The sequence below is a fragment of the Panthera pardus genome, unplaced genomic scaffold, assembly GCF_024362965.1.
Source record: "Panthera pardus isolate Hobbes unplaced genomic scaffold, ASM2436296v1 HiC_scaffold_2, whole genome shotgun sequence".
Lineage (NCBI taxonomy): Eukaryota > Metazoa > Chordata > Mammalia > Carnivora > Felidae > Panthera > Panthera pardus.
In genome coordinates this window covers 110,189,610-110,211,044 of record NW_026526765.1, presented here as the reverse complement: position 1 = coordinate 110,211,044, position 21,435 = coordinate 110,189,610, and the positions used below count along the sequence as shown (strand labels likewise).

General features: G+C 37.5%; 1 protein-coding gene across 2 annotated transcripts in view; it reads right to left on the bottom strand.

The window, feature by feature from the left end:
• Positions 1-8,161: 8,161 nt before the first annotated feature.
• The window catches only part of ERCC8 (ERCC excision repair 8, CSA ubiquitin ligase complex subunit), a 62,583-nt gene continuing 49,309 nt past the window's right edge, over positions 8,162-21,435 (bottom strand). For both annotated transcript variants that reach the window (XM_019414310.2, XM_019414311.1), the window contains 2 exons: positions 17,486-17,566; positions 8,162-8,830 (listed from right to left, as the gene is read on the bottom strand). In XM_019414310.2, the coding sequence (XP_019269855.1) occupies positions 8,762-8,830; positions 17,486-17,566 (150 nt within the window). In that variant the 3' untranslated portion in view covers positions 8,162-8,761. The remainder of the gene's footprint in view (positions 8,831-17,485; positions 17,567-21,435) is intronic.

Sequence of the window (21,435 nt, the reverse complement as noted above, 5' to 3'; positions counted from 1 at the left end):
TTTTTTTTAAGTTTATTTATTTTGAGAGAGAGAGAGTGTGTGCACATGAGCAGGGGAGGGGCAGAGACAGAGAATCCCAAGCAGGCTCCACACTGTCAGCATGATGTGGGGCTGGAACTCACAGATCATGAAATCATGACCTGAGCCAGAACCAAGAGTCAGTTGCTTAACCAACGGACTGAGCCACTCAGGTGCCCCTCTGCTACACTTTTTGAAAGGCAAACTCCCAAACAGGCCAGGCTTTTTGCCAGTTTCATTTCTGGAATGGTTTGGCTGGCTTTTAAGTTTACTGTTCTAATGATACTCAAAAGTTTTTCAATTCAGGCTGAGTATATAGCATCTGAATATAGAGAAAGAATTAAGTTAAAAAAGGAAAGTAATCAATATATTTGTTTACAAAAACTATAACTTAGACAAAGGTCTTTAGCTTTTCTAATTTTCAGTAGTTATTTTTATATAAATAACCACGTATTAGTTTATAACTGAAGAATAATGAAGTCTTTCTGCGTTAGAACTCTGTAGCCATTAGCCTAATATTTACCTTGAGGTTTTTTCTTTCCAATATCAGACAGTGGCTTTTCTTTCAATGATAATTGAGATTAGCTTATTGAGAGAGACTTTTTCTCATTGTATCATTCAGCTTTTAAGTAACAGAGCTAAAGGTTTTTGTTTTCTGATGCCTCACCCAATAGTAGGCTTTACGTATCTTTGTGTCTCTTCCTCAGCAGTCTTCATTTTAAAGTTATTTTTACCTGTTAATACAATTGTTACAGTCAAAGGGTTTGTCTTCAGAGCTTTCTTTAAAGGTATTGATTTATGGAGCCCCTGGGTGGCTTGGTAGGTTAAGCGTCCAACTTCAGCTCAGGTCAGGATCTTTGCGAGTTGGAGCCCTTTGCGGTCAGAACGGAGCCCACTTCAGATCCTCTGTCCCCTCTCTCTGCTCCTCTCTCGCTTGTACTCTCACTTTCTCTCAAAAATAAACAAACATTAAAAAAAACAAAGATTTTTATTTTAAATGGAGCTTTTTCGTATAAACCGAACAGAAAGAATGCTTCAGTTAAAAAGGTTTCTTTTGTGTGTGTGTGTGTGTGTGTGTGTGTGTGTGTGTGTGTGTTTTCCATTACGGTGTTTCCTTAATTATAAAGAAAAAGCTTAATAGAAAGTGTAATAGCTTATCTATGATGCTATTTTCGGGCTTGCTATTAAACATAGGTTTAGGGCTCTGTCAATAAAACATGTGCATTTATTATTTCTGTTTTTTAAAACTAGGCATTTCATGTGTGTAACAGGAATGACTTCAGTTAAAAGTGGGATCAGTTTGAGGGAAGTGAACAATCAGGTTAAGTGTCTTTTGAAACATGGTATGATACAAGCACCCTCCATATCCAGAATACACATACTGTTAGCCAGGACATGGTGGAAAGACACGTTGTGAAATGTAAAAGGCCTCAGAGAGAAGTCTAAGTACTTTTGTAATAGGGTCATTGATATCTACTGTCAATAAAGTCTGGACAAATATCAATGGAATGAAACAAAAGTTTCAAGTGGAAGCCTCCATGAAGCTTTCATTATTTTTCTAATATATTCTGCAAATGTTTAAAAACAGAACAAAACAAAGGTTTAAGGTGGAGAAGAATACAAAGCAATAATTTAAAAGCCTCTTTTGAATGATTACAGTCATGCCTGAATTAATGACCTCAAAAATTAAGTGCCAAATCTCCAAGTAAACAACAGAAATAACAAAGCAAATATTTACTGAGCACCCAGTATGTGTCAGGCACTGTACTAGGATTTTTTTTTTTTTAAAGGCAAGCAGGAAGGAAAAGATTATGAAGGAGAGCTCAAAGTAGACTTTACATGCAACTAGGTAATTTAGAGAAGGGGAAAAAAAGGGAGGAGAAGCAACAATTAAACAAATATTAGAAGAAAATATCCCTGATCTGAAAAAAGGATTGAGGCTTTCGTTGGAAAAGCTTGTAAGAGGTCCAGGAAGTGGGCATCTGGGTGGTTCAGTTGACTGAAAGTCCAACTTCGGCTCCGGTCATGATCTCACAGCTCATGAGTTCGAGCCTTGCATCAGACTCTGTGCTGACATCTCAGAGACTGGAGCCTGCTTCAGATGCTGTCTCTCTCTCTCTCTCTCTCTCTCTCTCTCTCTGCCCCTCCCCTGCTAGCGTTCTTTCTCTCTCAAAATAAAATAAACATTATTAAAAAAAAAAAAAAGAAGTGGTAGGGAAGGCAGGGGAAGAAGACTTATCAGATATCTTGATAAAATTAAAGTACTCTAAGGATAAGGAGAAAGAAAATCTCACAGATGACAAGCTTCTAGCTATAATGAGTTCCCTACAAAGGGAAAACAAAGTGGTTTTGGAGTTCTCACTTGCAATAATAGGATCTAGAAGAAAGTGGAAATAATTGCACACTAAAGAAAGAAAAGGGTTGCCACCCAAGAATCCTACAGCCTGCAAAACGATCATTTCCTCTGCTAGAGGAAAAGAAGATATTTAGTAACTACAGATATCATTCAATACATCACCTAAGGAAAATATAGTGCAGTTCACAATCTCTACTACTGTACATGTGTCCCTAAGTAGGGGAATGGCTGAAAAAAACTGTGGTACGTTCACAAGATGGAACATACAAGAATCACTTAGTGTGTTCAACTTTGCACCTGGGATTTGTTCTAAGACACACAGACATGGAAATGATTGTCATGAAGGAGAAAGTATATACACACAGATCCCTAGAACCAGGGGGCAAGGCACACCATGCCATGCAGCGCCAGATGGAGAAGGACCATGGCAAGTCAGGAGGCAGAGAGGGAGGGCAGAGCATGGCCCAAAGCCTTTCCTAGGGTTTTGTGGGAAGGAATGGATAAGTCAGGTAGGTACGGTGAATAAATTTAGGATTAGATAGTTTGAATAATTTTGGTGGTCTCTGGGCTATTGGGGTGGTTCCTAGTCACCTGCTTCCTGACCCAGGGGTGATTTAGGGCAGTAGGAATACTGCATTGGTGTTTGAGTTTGATAAAGGAGATGCTTGAGGGCATGGACTGTGGAATCATTGGTTTGTGTATCAAAGACTCATTCCCAGGGGAGTCAGTCATTTGCTGTCTGTGGGAATTAGTCTTGGAAGTGGCAATGTCGTCAGGAATGCTACAAATGCCAGAGTATCAAGAATGCAGAAAGTAAGAAAATATAATCAATACAGTTGCCTTGTGATGCTTTGGCATCATTATCAAGGAACTTAGAGGTGATGCTACTGAAGGCTCTCAACAGTGTAGAAAACACTTTACTATGCTAGTAGAAAGGAGGAACACCAAGTTGAGTTTTAAAGAGTCCTTGTTGGCCAGCCCTTAAATATATGTCCTATTTATGTGGCATTGGCTAAGAAAATTGATCTGAAATTCTTGTGGTCTCTAACAGTATCTTGGTGGAGTTGTAAAGTATGTTAAAAGTATGAAGTCTATACTTTTATCTATAAAAGCATATACCTATATCTATATCATGTGTGTGTGTGCGTGTGTGTGTACATATACATATATATATATATATATATATATATATATATATATATATATATATGGCAGGTCCAGCAGTTATTTTGTTGCAGGGTATGATTAGTATGATGAAATGGTATGTTAGTAAAGTGTATGTAAAGATTTGTGATATCGTGTGTAACCAAGGGGAAAAGAATGGCTGTGTTGGTCATGGTGGGAGATGCAAAGTGAGAGAAGGAAAAAGTCTTGGTAAGTATGTGATCCTCTCCCCAGAGGGTTGAAGGATTTTACTGATATGAGGCAGGTGCTTCTGGGGAAAGCAATGATCTCCATTAATATTTAGAATGGCACAGACAGTAGTAACATTGACAAGATCTCTCTATGGGCATGGGAGGGTGGGAGTAGCAGGGAACAAAGAACATGGCTGGATCATGGGCTAGGCAGACAGTAAGCTCATAAACATCATGGGATCCCTACTATTAAAGGAAGAAAAGCAAAAATATCCTGTGTCCAATTTTTGCCTTAAGAGAGGCAGCCCATTGGCACTGCTGGGGCCAAGGTTTTAGTGCCCGATATGAAGTCATCTCCCAAGAGTGAGGTCTTGGACTGGGGCAATACTATCTAGGATGTAGAATGGGGTATCCTTTCCAAGGGGGTACTCACTTGATGTACTGTGGGTCTGAACATTTGCCATGTTTGGTTGAAACAATGGCTTATTTAGAGAGTTTGGACCTCCAGATTGTGGTTAATTAATGAAATTAATGAAATCATGCAGAACAGTGATCTAAGACCAACAGTGAACAGTAAACAGTCAACAGTTGACACAGTTTTTGTTTTCTGGTAGAAGTTTAGGCTCAAATGAGTCACATATTAGATGAACAGCTCTCTGGTCCATGCAATCTGGTTAATGGGTCCCAGAAGAGTACGCGCCCTTGAAATGGCCTTTGGCCTTTCTGGGATAGGAGAATGATAAAAAATTTATAAAGATAGGCAAAGACATTATAAAAATGGCCTCATAAATAATGAAATGTTTATATACATGGAGGCAAGACACATCTCCCTTTAAATATAGGAAAGGGCAATGGAAAAGTTTTCTAAGCTGGTGTGAGGTGTAATTTGGCCAAAGGGTCTTGAATGAAGAGGAGAATAAAGTCTGGAGCAAGAAAGAGACCCTTCAGGGGTCCATTTACCTGAATGGAATTTGAAAAGGAGTTATTTGAGAAGGCCATTATATCTCCCAATCAAACCAGCTATCTGGGACCAAGAAGGGACATGAAAGTTCTATTGAATACCTTTTCCAAAAGACTAGCATTGCATATTTTGGGGAGTAAAATGCACAGCTTGCTTATTATAAGTAGTGTCTATAACTCCTAAGGTAATATGGAGTGTCTGGGCAAGGCATTGTATTGTGACCTTAATATAGCTGGAGATATGTAATTGATTTAGATTTTGGCTATCTGTGAAGCAAGAGAGTCCTAGAGTTTGCTTGTTTCTCCCTGAAAGGGACAATTTTTAGGCAATGGCCCAACAGTTTATAACTAATGTGAAGATGAAACTACTGATTGGCTAGGACATCCAGCACTAAGATGACTGCATGAAGTTTGGCCAACTGTGTTGTTTCTTGGGTCCTGTCCTTTATTACAGACATCTTGGCCAAGAGATGAAAAGCAGCAATATCCGCTGACTCCATCATGTGTGACAGGTAGCAGTGCCCATTGCTGTTCATTCAGTTAATCCCAACTGTCTTCCCAGGTGGTCAAATGGTCTAGGGGAGGAGTAGCACCCTCTAACACCATGGCATCTGGCAAAGGACTGAGGATAGGGGAAGCCACCTCCTCCTACAGGTGCATTATACCAGACAGCCCAGGTTTGGCTCCATCTTATCTTAAGGAGGCCTTGGTAGCTATACCGAGTTTCCAGTGTGGCGTTTCCATGACCTAAAGAGTAACAGGTTGCTGGGTATGAAAGGTGACAGGTTCAGGGTCTGCGAGAGCCTCTATTTCCCAGACAGCCCTGCATATATTTATTTGTTGTTTTAATGAAGTATAGTACAAGGCTAAGAGGGGCAGTTTCTTGCATCAGAAGCCCTCGGGCAGCTTATGGATATCCTAAAGGTCCAGAGACTCCTGGAGGCATGACGAGAGGTTGCCTTTAGTGGAGTCCTTGAGAGCACTAATGGGAGTCCCTGTTGATTTTAATTTGGAAGTAAAATCTGTAAGTAAAGAATATGTTGCTATTAGAACCCCAAAAGTACTAAATGTTGGAATGTATATCCTAAATGAATGTATCAAATGAGTCTCCTTGGAAGAGGATGCCATCAATGTAAGGTCGTATCTGTGCTCCTGGAAAAAGGCGGATGCAGTTGAGATCTGGTCTACAGATTGTATGCAACGGAAAAGCTGTAGAGGTACCTTATGGGTAGCCTGGAAAAGACTCCTTGTGTCCCTGTAAGGTGGCAGCAAACTACAGCTGAGAGGCTGTCGAAATAGGCACTAAACAGAACCCACTGACCAACTCTGTAAGAGCAAAATATTTACCAGTATTTGAATAGAATCAGTAATCCTAATATTTAGTATTGGGTATGGGGAGACCAATAGATGGGACCACAACACTAATGCTTATAGTAATCCATCATAAGGTGACCTCTTTATATTTTTGTTATATAAATTCTTCAGTATATTAATCTTAGTATATAAATTTTGGATTTCCAATTGGATTATAAAACTTTGTTTTATTATGATATATGTATATATTATTTAATTACCTTTTTCTTTCTCTGCTTGTATTTAAGGGCCTGCTTTTTTTGTTTTTGTTAAAAAAAATTTTTTTTAGTTTATTTATTTTGAGAGAGAGAGCATGCCCAAGTGAGTGGGGTAGGGGCAGAGAGAGAGACAGTGAGAGAGAGAATCCCAAGCAGGCTCTGCATTGTCAGCATAGAGCTAGATGTGGGGCTCGAACCCATGAATCATGAGATCATGATGTGAGACGAAATCAAGAGTTGGATGCTTAACCAACTGAGCCATCCAGGCGCCCCTTGCTTTTGTTTTTGTATCAGTAAGTAATTTAGGACCAGCACTGTGTTTGCTAGACTGGTATTTGCTTAGTATCTAAGACTGAAAGTCCCTGTTTTTTTCCCCTGGGCTTGTGACTACCTATAGTGGCAGTCATTTTTCCTTTGTTTTCTCCATTTTTCAGGCTTTTGCCCTCTGAAGATTCAGTTTTCACTTTCTTTTTCTGGCTGATAAGAGGAAAAGCAGGGCCCAGGTATCTCTAGGCAACTTTTCCCTGGGATGGCCCTGTGCACAGAATAATCAGTCCTTGCCTCACACTCCCACCTTTTAAAAAACAGAATCCTTTAGAAGGACTTGTATTTCTAGGCAGCTCAATTTTTTCTCTTTCTTTCTTTTTTTAAATCTTCTAAATGTTGTCCAATAAGCTCCCGGTGGTCTTGAGTGGTGTCTGTTGTGAGCCGCCGCGCCCTTGTCCAGGACGTCCCAATCAACCTTAGAGGAGCTACAGTCCACAACTTGGAGAACAATGGTGGCATCAACTTTACCTGTAACATTTTTTTGTTTTGAGCATGAGATGCTTTGCATGCTGATAAGCAGCATCTCTTAAGAGCTTTCCTTTCCTCCCCCTTTTCATTAAACAGTGTATATTTATAGGATTCCAGAGATGGGACCTCTTACAACCCAGTGGTTACAGGAACAACTCACTTAAGACAGCAGCAAGTGGATGCAGACGATTATGCCCTAGACACTAGGTACTTCCATCTCCATGACTCAGATGGCCTCACTGCTGGTCAGTGCTACCCAGTCAATGGATTCAACTCCCATGGCACTGGGAGGGTGGTCACCCCTAATCCCCTTCGGAGGGAATTTTCTGTCCTGGACTCCGGGTGGTCCACCAACATGGGGAAATACATCAAGTGTTCCCTTTAGATTGGGATATCAGGGCAATACCCAACAACAAAAAAATAACGCAATGCAGAAGCCACCAAGCTGCAAGTGCACCAAAATCAGGGGTGCCCTTTCAGGCAGGGGCTACTGACTATTAGATATAGTTTTAAGCCAAGAGCAGTTTAAGGACATGCCATTTCCATTTGGTGTCAAATCACCCAGCTTGTTGTGCCAACTGTGTTAAGATTTTTATGTGGGATTTGTTCTCAGCAGGTGTGGTAAGATATACAGACACAGAGAAGACGGTCATGATGGAAGAAGTTTATACTCACAAATCCCTAAAACCAGGAGACCTGGCACACCATGCTATGCAGGGCCACAGGAGAAGGGCCAGGGTTGGTTAGGAGGCCTCCTCTCAAAGGAAAGGGCAAAGAATGGGTCAAAGCCTTTACTGGAATTTTTGTGGGAAGGATTGAGCGAGGCAGGGTAGGTACACCAAGTTTAGTGTTGGATAGTTTGAATAATTTCAGTAGACTGTGGCATACAAGGGTGGCCCTAGGGTGAATTAGGGCAGGGAGAATATTGCCTTGGTGTATGAGGGTTGGGGATATGGACTCTGGATTGGTTGGTTTGTATATGAAAGGCAGGCTCCCAAGGGAGTCCTGTGTTATCCCTAGGAATTAGCTAGTCTTGGGAGAGGGCAGTGTCACCAGGATCAAGGCCCCAAAGGCCAGAGTATAAGGAATACAGAAAATAACAAAAATATAGACAAATGCTTATTTATACCAAATAACAAGGACTCCTATGAGCTGTAACTGGAAACAAAATCAAGACAGAACTGTATACGTTCCATTTTTGCAAAATAAAAATACTTCCCCATCTATGTCTATATAGGTCCATATAGGATTGTAAAATGTGAAAGAACACACACACATACTTGGTTAATAATGTGGACTGCCGTCAGGGATCGGGAGAGAGACACTCATGTGGGAGGAGAGGAACTTCCATGACAGCAACAACATGCCAAACATCCCATTATGTAAAATTATGTTATAAAAAGATGCATGGAAGAATGGCCACCAAAATGTGAGTAGTAGTTACCTTAGGGTGATATGGTTCCAGGTGACTGTTCAAAAGTCATTTGAATTATTTACAATGAGCATGTATATTTATGGAACTAGAAAGAAGCAATACAGTTATTTGTGGCTTAGAGGAAGACTTCTTTTTAAATTAAAAAAGAAATTCCAATTTTAATGATAATTTAGCTGTCACTGGACAGTTAAGAAGAAAACAATACCCACACAAAACAGTCGCATTTTAAAAGTTTCATCAACAGAGACACAGAAGTACTCAGGATTGATGGTCATCCTTCCTCATCACTGCTGCTCCATGCATCTTCAAATGCTGGATTTAACTGTGATTTGGTTGTAGGCTAAAAAAGGGAAGGAAAAGGAAAATTTGATTGTCTTACCTCATAATTTTAAGCTCACAATAGTTATGAAATATATCAAATGAAAAGCAATTACAGTATTTTGAAAGTAAATAAAATAAATTGTTCATTTAAAATAAAATACAATGTATGTGGGCATTATGAACCAAATTTTTGTCTTCTTCTGCAGCTTTTACATTTGCTACAAGAAACACCCCACATACAATGTAAGGCAATGTAGCTTCATTTTAAATAGGCCAGAATTTATCCAAATTATCTGTGTTTCCTTCAAAGTAGTCACCTTACAAACATATACATAAATGCATTTATGTATATACCATGATGCTGCTATGTTTCTGCACGTCTTTGGAATTATGTGAAGAAGACAGCACATTAACATCCATGTTAATGGATGCTAAGAATGGACTCAGGTCTACAGTCTGACCTGATAGCCCAAGATATTAATGTTGGCAACTTTTTATTATTTAAGTGGACTTGACTTTATAAATAAGCAAATATCCATATAAGGGGAATAAGATGTTCATCAAACTAAGTAACACCATCTTTGGTCCGAAGACCAAAGTTATTAAGTAGTGAGGTTTGTTTGTTTGTTTGTTTATTTAGATAGCTGGTAAAGTAGTTCAGAAGTATATGAAAAATGTGTCAAAAATGGTAACATATTTGTCATTAGCATATAGGTTTTCCAGGGAGTTTTCAAGATAACATGCATTTGGATGGTGTTTATTTAGAACAACAAAACAGGGGTGCCTAGGTGGCTCAGTTGGTTAAGCATCTGACTCTTGATTTTGGCTCAGATCATGAGCTCATGGTTTGTGAGATGGAGCCATGAGTAGGGCTCTGCTGACAGTGCGGAGCATGCTTGGGATTCTCTCTCTCTCTCCCTCTCTCTCTGTACCTCCCCCACTTGTGCTTGCTCTTTCTCTCTCATTCAAAATAAATATATATATAAAAAATAAAACAACAAAACATCACAGTATTCTTATAAGTTTAGAGTTGTACCTAATAAAAGTAATCAGCAATTAGAGGAATATTAATTATCTGTGACATTTCAAATCAATTCACTTTCTGAGGAAAGTTTTTGTTTTTGTTTTTATTTTTTTTAATGTTTGTTTATTTTTGAGAGAGAGTGAGCAGGGGAGGGGTGGAGAGAGAGGGAGACACAGAATCTGAAGCAGGCTCCAGGCTCCAAGGTATCAGCGCAGAGACTGATGCAGGGCTCGAACTCACGAACCGTGAGATCATGACCTGAGCCAAACTTGGACGCTTGACTGAGCAACACAGGTGCCCCGTGAAGAAAGTTTTTGAATAGCAAACTTCCTATTCTGGGGCAAATGACTCAAGGGCTTTAAGAAGGTCTCATTTTTTTGAGTATCTGGGTATTATGAACCAAATTTGTGTCTTATTCTGCAGCTTTTACATTTGCTACAAGTGTGTTCAGACCCCAAACCCAATAATGTATTAGCACCAAGGCTACTCTTAAATAATTTGAGATAGTGCCTTGTACAACATACAGCAATGTTTTATGTTAAGAGCAACCCCTAACTGTGTCTAAGCATGCTCATCACCTTTTTGATATGATGACTTAGAATCTTATAATTTAAACAATGATAACAGTAGAAACGTGAGCATTTCCAGTAAACTCCCCAAGTATCAGTCAGGATAGTTAGAAAATGACATATTAATTTAAGTATTCTTTATGGCTGTTAAAGCTATAGATCAGAATCTATTACTAAACCTAATGTTTGCTATTGTCACCATTATTAAACCTTATGTTGGCTATCATCACTTAGTTGTATAAACAAAATTCCATTATATCTCAAATGTCCAGATAAAAAAACTATTGCCAAACCTCAGCTATCTATCAACAGTCCACTGATATGCAGTCAATGATTGTACCACACTGAAGTCTGTTCATTTATTTTTTCATACAAATGTTCACTGAATTTCCTATCTTCCTAGGTTTATAATTTAACTATTAAGTTAGGTTGTTTAGTGAGTGTTAATTTAAAGATGTATATCTCTTAACTATAGAGAACAAACTGATGGTTAACAGAGGAGAGGTAGATGCAGGGATGGGTGAAGTAGGTGAAGGGGATTAAAAGTACACTTATCATGATGAGCAATGAGCAATATATAGAATTGTTGAATCACTATGTTGTACACCTGAAACTAACATAACACTGTATGTTAACTATACTGGAACTAAAATTTAAAAAATAAAGATGTATTGTCCTTGGGGGTTAGGTGATTTCTTCTCCCCTACTCTATCTTTAGAAGTCTTTAACTCTGCCTTAGATATGTCCCCAAAATGTCCCTTAGTGGATAAGCCACACAAAGGTCATGCCTCCTAACTCTACTATGGAAGCCCAAGATATAACTTATTAGATATTTAAATTTCATTTGAAGACTCAAGAGAGATGCAAAATTACATTTTATTGTAAGTTATTGTTATTACAGTGAACAAAGAAGCGAAAATAATTATGTGAAAATTGAAATGAAATACTGATCAATTTTGATAAATACTGTACTAATACACAAATACTATAAATTTTACTGTTTATAGTAGTAAAGGATAATATAAATGCATTACAGTACTATCATTACAGTTACATTTTATTGCTAGAAACATCACCAATAAGACACACTTGTAATTAAAAGCTATAGTAGAAATGTTGTATATAGATATGGTACCCATATTATTGTTTGTGACTCACAGATGCAGTATAGCTACCATCTATTATTTAAGCTTTCTCTATAACATCTGCTAGTGGACATCCTTTCCATGCTTGAACATATCCCCCTCAACCTCACCAGGTTGCCTGCTCTACTGACAGATCATTGTAAATGTTATGGAGATAGAAAACCATGATTTAGAGTGGATCTAGTCCAGGTCCAAATAATGGGAAAGGAGAAGAAAACCAAACCTTACATCTACCCCATATACACCTTGATATATAATAAATTTCTTATTGGTCATTACTGGAAATCCTCTACAGACAGAGTACAGGGCTGTCTATGTCAGCAAGTGACTTTATAGTCACCCCTGAAAAACAGGACTTTGAACTATGTAAGTCCACTTATATGCAGATTTTTTTTGATAAATACAGTACAGTATTGTTCTGTTTTTTTAGTTTATTTTGAGACAGTGCATGGGAGGGGCAGAGAAGGAGAGCGAGTGAGAGAGAGAGAGAGAGTTCCAAGCAGGCTCTGCACTGTCAGTGTGGAGCCCAATGTGGGATTCAAACTCATGAACCGTGAGATCATGACCTGAGCTAAATTAAGAGTCAGATGCTCAACCGACTAAGCCACCCAGGTGCCTCATACAGTACAATATTGTAAATGTATTTTCTCTTCCTTATGATTTTCTTAAAAGCATTTTATTTTCTCTAGCTTACTTTATTCTAAAAATACAGTTTATTATACATATACAAAATACATGCTAACTGACCGTTTTATGTTATGGGTAAGGCTTCTGATCAACAGTTGTCTATTAGTAGATAAGCTATGAAGGACTCAAAAGTTACATAAGGATTTTTAATTGCATGGGGGTGTGTGTTAGTATCTGAATCCCCCTGATTGTTTAGGGTCAACTGTATATATCTACAAAGTGGTAAATAAAACATCTATGTACTGTGTGACTATCAAAATAAAGTAAGATTCTTTAAAAAATTTTTTTTAAATGTTTATTTCTTTTCGATAGAGAGAGATAGAGTGTGAGCAGGGGAAGGGCAGATAGAGAAGGAGAGACACAAAATCCAAAGCAGGCTCCAGGTTCTGAGTTTATAGCACAGAACCCCACCCAGGGCTTGAACTCACTGTGAGATCATGACCTAAGCTGAACTTGGATGCTTAACCAACTGAGCTACCCAGGCACCCCAAAATACAAAATCAATGTACAGAAATCAGTTGCATTTCTATATACCAATAATGAAATAACAGAGAAATCAAGAAATTGATCCCATTTACAATTGTACCAAGAACCATAAAATACCTAGGAATAAACCTAACCAAAGATGTAAAAGATATGTATGCTGAAAACTATGGAAAACCTATGAAAGAAACTGAATACACAAAGATATGGAAAAACATTCCAAGATCATGGATTGGAAGAACAAATATTGTTAAAATGTCAATACTACCCAAAGCAATCTACACATTCAATGCAATCCCAATCAAAATTGCACCGGCATTCTTCTCAAAGCTAGAACAAACAATTCTAAAATTTGTATGGAACCAGAGAAGACCCTGAATAGCCAAAGTAATGTTGAAAACGAAAACCAAAATGGGAGGCATCACAATCCCAGACTTTACCCTCTAGTACAAAGCTGTAATCATCAAGACAGTATGGTATTGGCACAAAAACACATAGACCAATGGAATAGAATAGAGAACCCAGAATTGGACCCACAAATGTACGGCCAACTAATCTTTGACAAAGCAGGAAAGAATATCCAATGGAAAAAAGACAGTCTCTTTAACAAATGGTGCTGGGAGAACTGGACAGCAACATGCAGAAGAGAAATTGGACCACTTTCTTACACCATGCACAAAAATAAACTCAAAATGGATGAAAGACCTAAATGTGAGACGAAACCACCAAAACCCTAGAGAAGAAAACAGGCAACAACCTCTTTGACCTCAGCTGCAGCAATTTCTTGCTCGACACGTCTTCAAAAGCAAGGGAAATAAAAGCAAAAATGAACTATTGGGACCTCATCAAGACGAAAAACTTCTGCACTGCAAAGGAAACAATTAACAAAACTAAAAGGCAACGGACGGAATGGGAGAAAATATTTGCAAGTGACATATCAGATAAAGGGCTAGTATCCAAAATCTATAAAGAATTTACCAAACTCAACACCCGAAAAAACAAATAATCCAGTGAAGAAATGGGCAGGAGACATGAATAGACACTTTTCCAAAGAAGACATCCAGATGGCAAACAGACATATGAAAAGATACTCAACATCACTCATCATCAGGGAAATTCAAATCAAAACCACATTGAGATACCACCTCATACCGGTCAGGGGGCGAAAATTAACAACTCAGGAAACAACAGATGTTGGCTAGGATGTGGAGAAAGGCTAACCCTCTTGCACTTTTGGTGTGAATGCAAACTGGTGCAGCTGCACTGGAAAAGAATATGAAGGATCCTCAAAAAATTAAAAATAGATCTACCCTATGACCTAGCAATAGTACTACCAGGAATTTATCCAAAGGACACAGGAGTGCTGATTCACAGGGGCAGATGTACCCCAGTGTTTATAGCAGCACTTTCAACAATAGCCAAATTATGGAAAGAGCCCAAATGTGCATCAACCGATGAATGCATAAAGAAGACGTGGTTTATATATACAATGGAATGAATACCACTTGGCAACGAGAAAGAATGAAATCCTGCCATTTGCAACAATGTGGATGGAACTAGAGGGTATTATGCTAAGTGAAATAAGTCAGTCAAAGAAAGAAATAGATCATATGTTTTCACTCATATGTGGAACTTGAGAAACTTAACAGAAGACCTTCGGGGAAGGGGAAAAAATAGTTACAGAGAGGAAGGAAGGTAAACCATAAGAGACTCTTAAATACAGAGAACAAACTGAGGGTTGATGGAGTGGGGGGTAAGGAGAGGGGAAAATGCGTAATGGGCACTGAGGAGGGCATCTGTTGGGATGAGCACTGGATGTTGTATGGAAGTGATGAATTACGGGAATCTACTCCCAAAACCAAGAACACACTGTATGCGCTGTATGTTAGCTAACTTGACAATAAATTACATTAAAAAAATAAATAAATAAGCAAACAAACAAACAAACTTAAAAAAATAAAGTATGATTCTTGAGGAGAGGTCAGATTTAAACTATAATGTAGCCACCTTATAGATCTTAGGCAGGGAAAAATGGTTAGGAGTTATATAGGCTTGCCTTGACCATGACCAAGTTTCAGGAAAAGAGGGCAAAAGGAAGGCAGAGTACTCAGAATATAAAAAAACCACCTGCCACTTAAATAATACATTAATCTATGCTTAAGATCATAAAACCTGTCTCTATTACCCAATGCCCTCCAATTTCTTATGGTAGCTAAATTCCTCCTCTATTTTGGATATCAGAAGAAATACCTCTAAGGGATTATATGTTGGTTGATAGGGAAATAAATCTAATCTCAAGGGTGGATTTGAAAGGAAACTGAAGAACAATTTGCTTCATGATTCTGGTGTTTGGTGATACCATAAACCTGTCCCTGATCCATAATGGATGGCAGAACAGGGATTCAAACCCAGTTACCAGTATTATTATTAGTTTACCTAAAACTGAAGACTGAGTGTGTGTGTACATATGTGTGTCTGTGTTCTGTTTTGAAGCATATTACTGCACATTTCTTGGAAACTGCAGCATCATTTATTTGATAGCTGAGATACAAACACTTAAAAATATAAGTTAAATAGTAAATACACATGTGAGGAGTAGGGTTTGGTGAAGATGGACTTCTCTTCTGGGATCTGCATCATGATCACAGTCATGTGCTACCTACATTCACAGGAATCTTTTGAACTAAAGTTTTGTGAAAATAATCTTAGCACATACCATTTTATGAAAATGATGTCTACCTTAAAGCATATAAACAGATTTTAAAAGACAAGGTTTTATTGCTCTAAAACTTAAATATAAGGCTAACTTGTTTTTCGGGCATCTCTATTTGCTTTCCTACTTCAGTTTAATTTCCTATATGCAAAAATCCTTCTAGATGAGGAGTTCAAACTATCACTACAACTACATAGTAAGAAATAAATAAGCCACCAGAGGCAAAGACTACCTTCATAAATTAAGCAATTTAGTTTTCTTCTAATATCCTTTCTCCATATGTAAGTCATAGATTTAATTTATTTTTATTGTTTTCATTTGGTAAATGATTGTTATACTTCCTAACATAGGCTGTAGTGTTTTAACTTGGATTTAATGTACACAGTAATTCCCAAACAGCAGGACACAGCAATTAAATAATGCAATATAAATGGCTATACCAAAGTATTTGGCCATATAAGCTTGCTACAGAAGAGCATCCAGTCATTTAAAAGCAGCTGTACACTAAAACTAATCAAAGCCATAATAAGCCAAATTAGACATGTGGTGAAATCTGACAATATCCATACAGCATTTGGCCAGGTGCTTGAAGATTCATCTTGCGTTTTTCTTCTCTTTCATTTGGATTAGGGCCAAAAGAAAATAATTCACCGGCTTTCCACTGCAGTAAATCAAAGCAGTTGCAAATTTAGGTATGAAATATATTTTTTCAATAGCTGCTAAATGGCATCAACTACCCCCATAAAAACTCATTTCCATGTGATTTGGAGAGTCATGTTTTCATAAAGGAACTAAATATATGAAAGATATTTTCAGAATTTTAAACTTGCTCTATCAATAACTTTCATCTCCATTTAGGATGCTTTGTTTTTATACTATGACTTGGTAAGATTAAGTCAAGGTGTTTCTAACTGAATTATTTATATTTTCAACTTTAAAACATTATATACGTAAATGTTGGTTTTAGATATCTGACTTCTTGTATCCTAAAACTTAAGATAAACAGGGATGATTAACAGTGCTTAGTAAAAGAATCTTTGGTGGGAAAGATATCACTTTTGGACAGCGTAATACAGAGTAAAAAAAATACAGAAGCTACTACCTAAGACCAGGGAGCATGTCCTATTCATCTTTGTTTACATACTGCATTTTTTAAAAGTTAATTAATTTATTTAGAGAAAGAGAGAGCATGCACATGTGTATGCACACAAGCGGGGGAGGGGCTTATGTGACATAGGGGTTGAAGTGAACACAGAAAAATCCCAAGCAGATTCCACACCATCGGTGCAGAGCATGATGCGGGGCTTCAACTCACGAACTGTGAGATCATGACCTGAGCCAAGATCAAGAGTTGGAGGCTTAATCGACTGTGCCATCTAGGCATCCCTACCTACTACATTTTATTCCCATGATCATAGGTCATATTTATACCAATTTATACTACTAACAGACTGCTCTTAGGAGTGTAAGTTGGTAAAATTTGAGAGTGTGAATAAAGAGGCTTAAAAATGTTGTATACGGTAACTCGAGAGATAAAGTCTACTTCTAGGAATTTAACCAAATAAGCAATCAGAAATATAAACAATTTATGAACAGATATTTACCTTGATTTGTTTATAATTATTAAAAGAAATGTATCCTAATATGTAAATATTTAAGTAAATTGTGATATATAGATGAAAGCATGCTATATTATTAAAAAAAATTTACAAAGAGTTATTAATGACATGGAAAAAAGACTCATTATTGAGTGAAGTAGAATGCAAAGTCCTATGTCCAAGTATATTAACTATGTTTAAAAAAAACCACATATGCATAGGGAAAAAAAACCAATGAAATAAATAAAAGTTTTAATAGTAATTCAATTTTAGAAATTTATGTCATTCTTTCAATATTTTTCTGGATTTTCCAAATGTGTTATAACAGGCAAATTATTTTCAGTCTGAAAACAGCAAGAAATACCTTAAAAGTCTCTCTCATATGAACCAAATTAATAAAACTACTTCCTGTATGATTTACAAGTCACTGTATAAGTTGTATAAATATGACTTACCTCATCATTATCAGGAACTGGTTCATATAAGGATGGAACCCAAGCAAGTATATTGCAGTCTCTGCTACCACTATAAAGTTCCTATAACACAGAAAGGAAACGTGATTGTGGGTCAAATTAAAGCTGGTGCCAATCTGAAATGAACTAGGTCATTTAAATAATTAATTCTTACGTTAGACCAATTAGATTAATTGTATTTCTACTCCCCAAAGAAAGTGAGCTGATGCCCTTTGTTTGCTTACTTAAGATGCAGTAAAGTCGTGTTCTGTATTTTAAAATATTGTTAGGATATGTCAGAGCTTGCTAATGTGAAAATTTCACAAAAAGATTCAACAACCTAGTGGTTTTTATCAATCATAGTATTCATTTATTTCAAGTGTCAGAGTAGAAAGAGGAAAAAAAAATGGAATTAAGAGTTTGTCCTTCTCTGCTAACAAATGAATTTTAATAAGGACATCAATAAAGAAACCGTGTGAGTTTCTAGCTAATAGGCCAGAAGTTCACAAAAAATATTATTTAGTTCACTATTTAGCTGCCTAACTAGCTACTGTTCAACAGAAGAGCTTTAAGAACCATATGCCATGCTTATTGAGAAGTTTCTTTTATAAGGGAAAGCTTGGGCTGATGCACAGTCTGTCAATGTCTTTATGAATATGCTGTTTACACACGCCTGAACAATGTTCATTACCTTCCCCAAAAGAACTTAAAGAATGGGGCGTCTGGGTGGCTCAGTGGGTTAAGCATCCGACTTGGCTCAGGTCATTACCTCATGGTTCATGAGTTTAAGCTCCATGTTGGGATCTGTGCTCACAGCTCAGAGCCTGGAGCCTGCTTCTGATTCTGTGTCTCCCTCTCTCTATGCCCCTCCCCTTCTCATGCTTTCTCTCACTCAAAAATAAATAAAAACATTAAAAAAAATTTAAGAACTTAAGGAATGTCATATTGCTAGTACTAAAAACATTCCTATGGGGCAGTGAAATAGATACTCTCATATGAAGATGGTATAAATTGGCATGATCTTTTTGGAGAAGGGAATCTCAATACATGTCAAAAGTTTTTGTATGCATTTCTAAATTTTTTTTAACATTTATTTATTTTTGAGAGACAGAGAGAGACAGAGCACAAGGAGAAGAGGGAGACACAGAATCCAAAGCAGGGTCCAGCTCCGAGCTGTCAGCACAGAGCCCGACGCAGGGCTTGAACTCACAAACTGCGAGATCATGACCTGAGATGAAGTCGGTCGCTTAACTGACTGAGCCACCTGGGTGCCCCTGTATGTGTTTCTAAAAAGTCATGCCAAAGACATGCATGAAACCCAAGGATATTAGCAGTATTATATTTAAATAACAAAATATGGAAATAAATGTCCAAGAGTAGGGTAACGGTTTATATATAAATTTATGTTGCATTCATAAGATGGGATATTATATAACCATTACATTTGCTTTTATTTATTTATTTTTAATTTACATCCAAATTAGTTAGCATATAGTGCAAGAATGATTTCAGGAGTAGATTCCTTAGTGCCCCTTACCCATTTAGCCCATCCCCCCTTCCACAACCCCTCCAGTAGCCCTTGGTTTGTTCTCCATATTTATGAGTGTCTTCTGTTTTGTCCCCCTCCCTGTTTTTATATTATTTTTGTTTCCCTTCCCTTATGTTCATCTGTTTTGTCTCTTAAAGTCCTCATATGAGTGAAGTCATATGATATTTGTCTTTCTCTGACTGACTAATTTCACTTAGCATAATACCCTCCAGTTCCATCCACGTAGTTGCAAATGGCAAGATTTCATTCTTTTTGATTGCTGAGTAATACTCCATTGTATGTGTGTATAAATATATATATATATTTATACACACACACATCTATCTATATATATATATATATACCACATCTTCTTTATCCATTCATTCATCGATGGACATTTGGGCCCTTTCCATACTTTGGCTATTGTTGATAGTGCTACTATAAACACTGGGTGCACGTGTCCCTCCGAAACAACACACCTGTATCCCGTGGATAAATACCTAGTAGTGCAATTGCTGGGTCATAGGGTAGTTCTATTTTTAGTTTTTTGAGGAACCTCCATACTGTTTTCCAGAGTGGCTGCACCAGCTTGGATTCCCACCAACAATGCAAAAGAGATCCTCTTTCTCTGCATCCTCACCAACATCTGTTGTTGCCTGAGTTGTTCATGTTAGCCATTCTGACAGGTGTCAGGTGGTATCTCATTGTGGTTTCCATTTGTATTTCCCTGATGATGAGTGATGTTGAGCATTTTTTCATGTGTTGGTTGGCCATCTGGATGTCTTCTTTGGAGAAGTGTCTATTCATGTCTTTTGCCCATTTCTTCACTGGATTATTTGTTTTTTGGGTGTTAAATTTGATAAGTTCTTTACAGATTTTGGATACTAACCCTTTATCTGATATGTCATTTGCAAATATCTTCTCCCATTCTGTCGGTTGCCTTTTAGTTTTGCTGATTGTTTCCTTCACTGTGCAGAAGCTTTTTATTTTTTTAATTTTTTTTTTTTAACGTTTATTTATTTTTGAGACAGAGAGAGACAGAGCATGAACGGGGGAGGGGCAGAGAGAGAGGGAGACACAGAATCGGAAGCAGGCTCCAGGCTCTGAGACATCAGCCCAGAGCCCGACACAGGGCTCGAACTCATGGACCGTGAGATCTTGACCTGAGCTGAAGTCGGACGCTTAACCGACTGAGCCACCCAGGCGCCCCCAGAAGCTTTTTATTTTGATGAGGTCCCAGTAGTTCATTTTTGCTTTTGTTTCCCTTACCTCCAGAGACAAGAGGCAAGAAGTTGAGTAAGTTGAGTAAGAAGTTGCTGTGGCCAAGATCAAAGAAGCTTTTGCCTGCTTTCTCCTCGAGGATTTTGATGGCTTCCTGTCTTACATTGAGGTCTTTCATCCATTTTGAGTTTATTTTTGTGAATGGTGTAAGAAAGTGGTCCAGGTTCATTCTTCTGCATGTCACTGTCCAGTTCTCCCAGCATCACTTGCTGAAGAGACTGTCTTTATTCCACTGGATATTCTTTCCTGCTTTGTCAAAGATTAGTTGGCCATAGGTATCTGGGTCCATTTCTGGGTTCTCTGTTCTGTTCTATTGATCTGAGTGTCTGTTCTTGTGCCAGTACCATACTGTCTTGATGATTACAACTTTGTAGTATAGCTTGAAGTCCGGGATTGTGATGCCTCCTGCTTTGGTTTTCTTTTTCAAGATTGCTTTGGCTATTCAAGGTCTTTTCTGGTTCCATACAAATTTTAGGATTGTTTGTTCTAGCTGTGTGAAGAATGCGGGTGTTATTTTGATAGGGATTGCATTGAATGCTTTGGGTAGTATTGACATTTTAACAATATTTGTTCTTCCTCCATTACATTTGCTTTTTAAGAACATTTAACAACATGGGCAAATATTCAGTATCAACAGGCAAAAGGAGGATATAAACTAAAGAGTCATAGCGTGAGGGAAGAAAACTAGATGGACCTTCCACCAGGTATGCTTTGATTTTTCATTGAAGTAACCCTGAAAAAATTTTAAAAAGGGAACGGTGGTGGAAGAAGTCCTATCCCAATTATACAAACATTTCTAATAGTAAACTTTTTTCCTGCTCTGCTGGTGCAATTATTTATTTTTTTATTATTTTTCATCTCAAAAACTATTTGAAGCATGATACAATTAATATTTTTCTAAAAAAAAGAGGAAAGTTTCTAGATAAAAGGAAAATAAGATAATAAAATTATTTATAGGAAATATAAATATAAAAATATTAAAGTAAATTAGATTTAGCTGTACATTATCAAACTTCCCAAAGGGAACAAAATTCTATAGACTGCATTGTTAAATCTAGAATATATAGTTACACTAATTGTGGATGATGCAAAGATATTTTCAAATGTTCAGTGCCCTTGATCAATTTAATTTCCTGAGAAG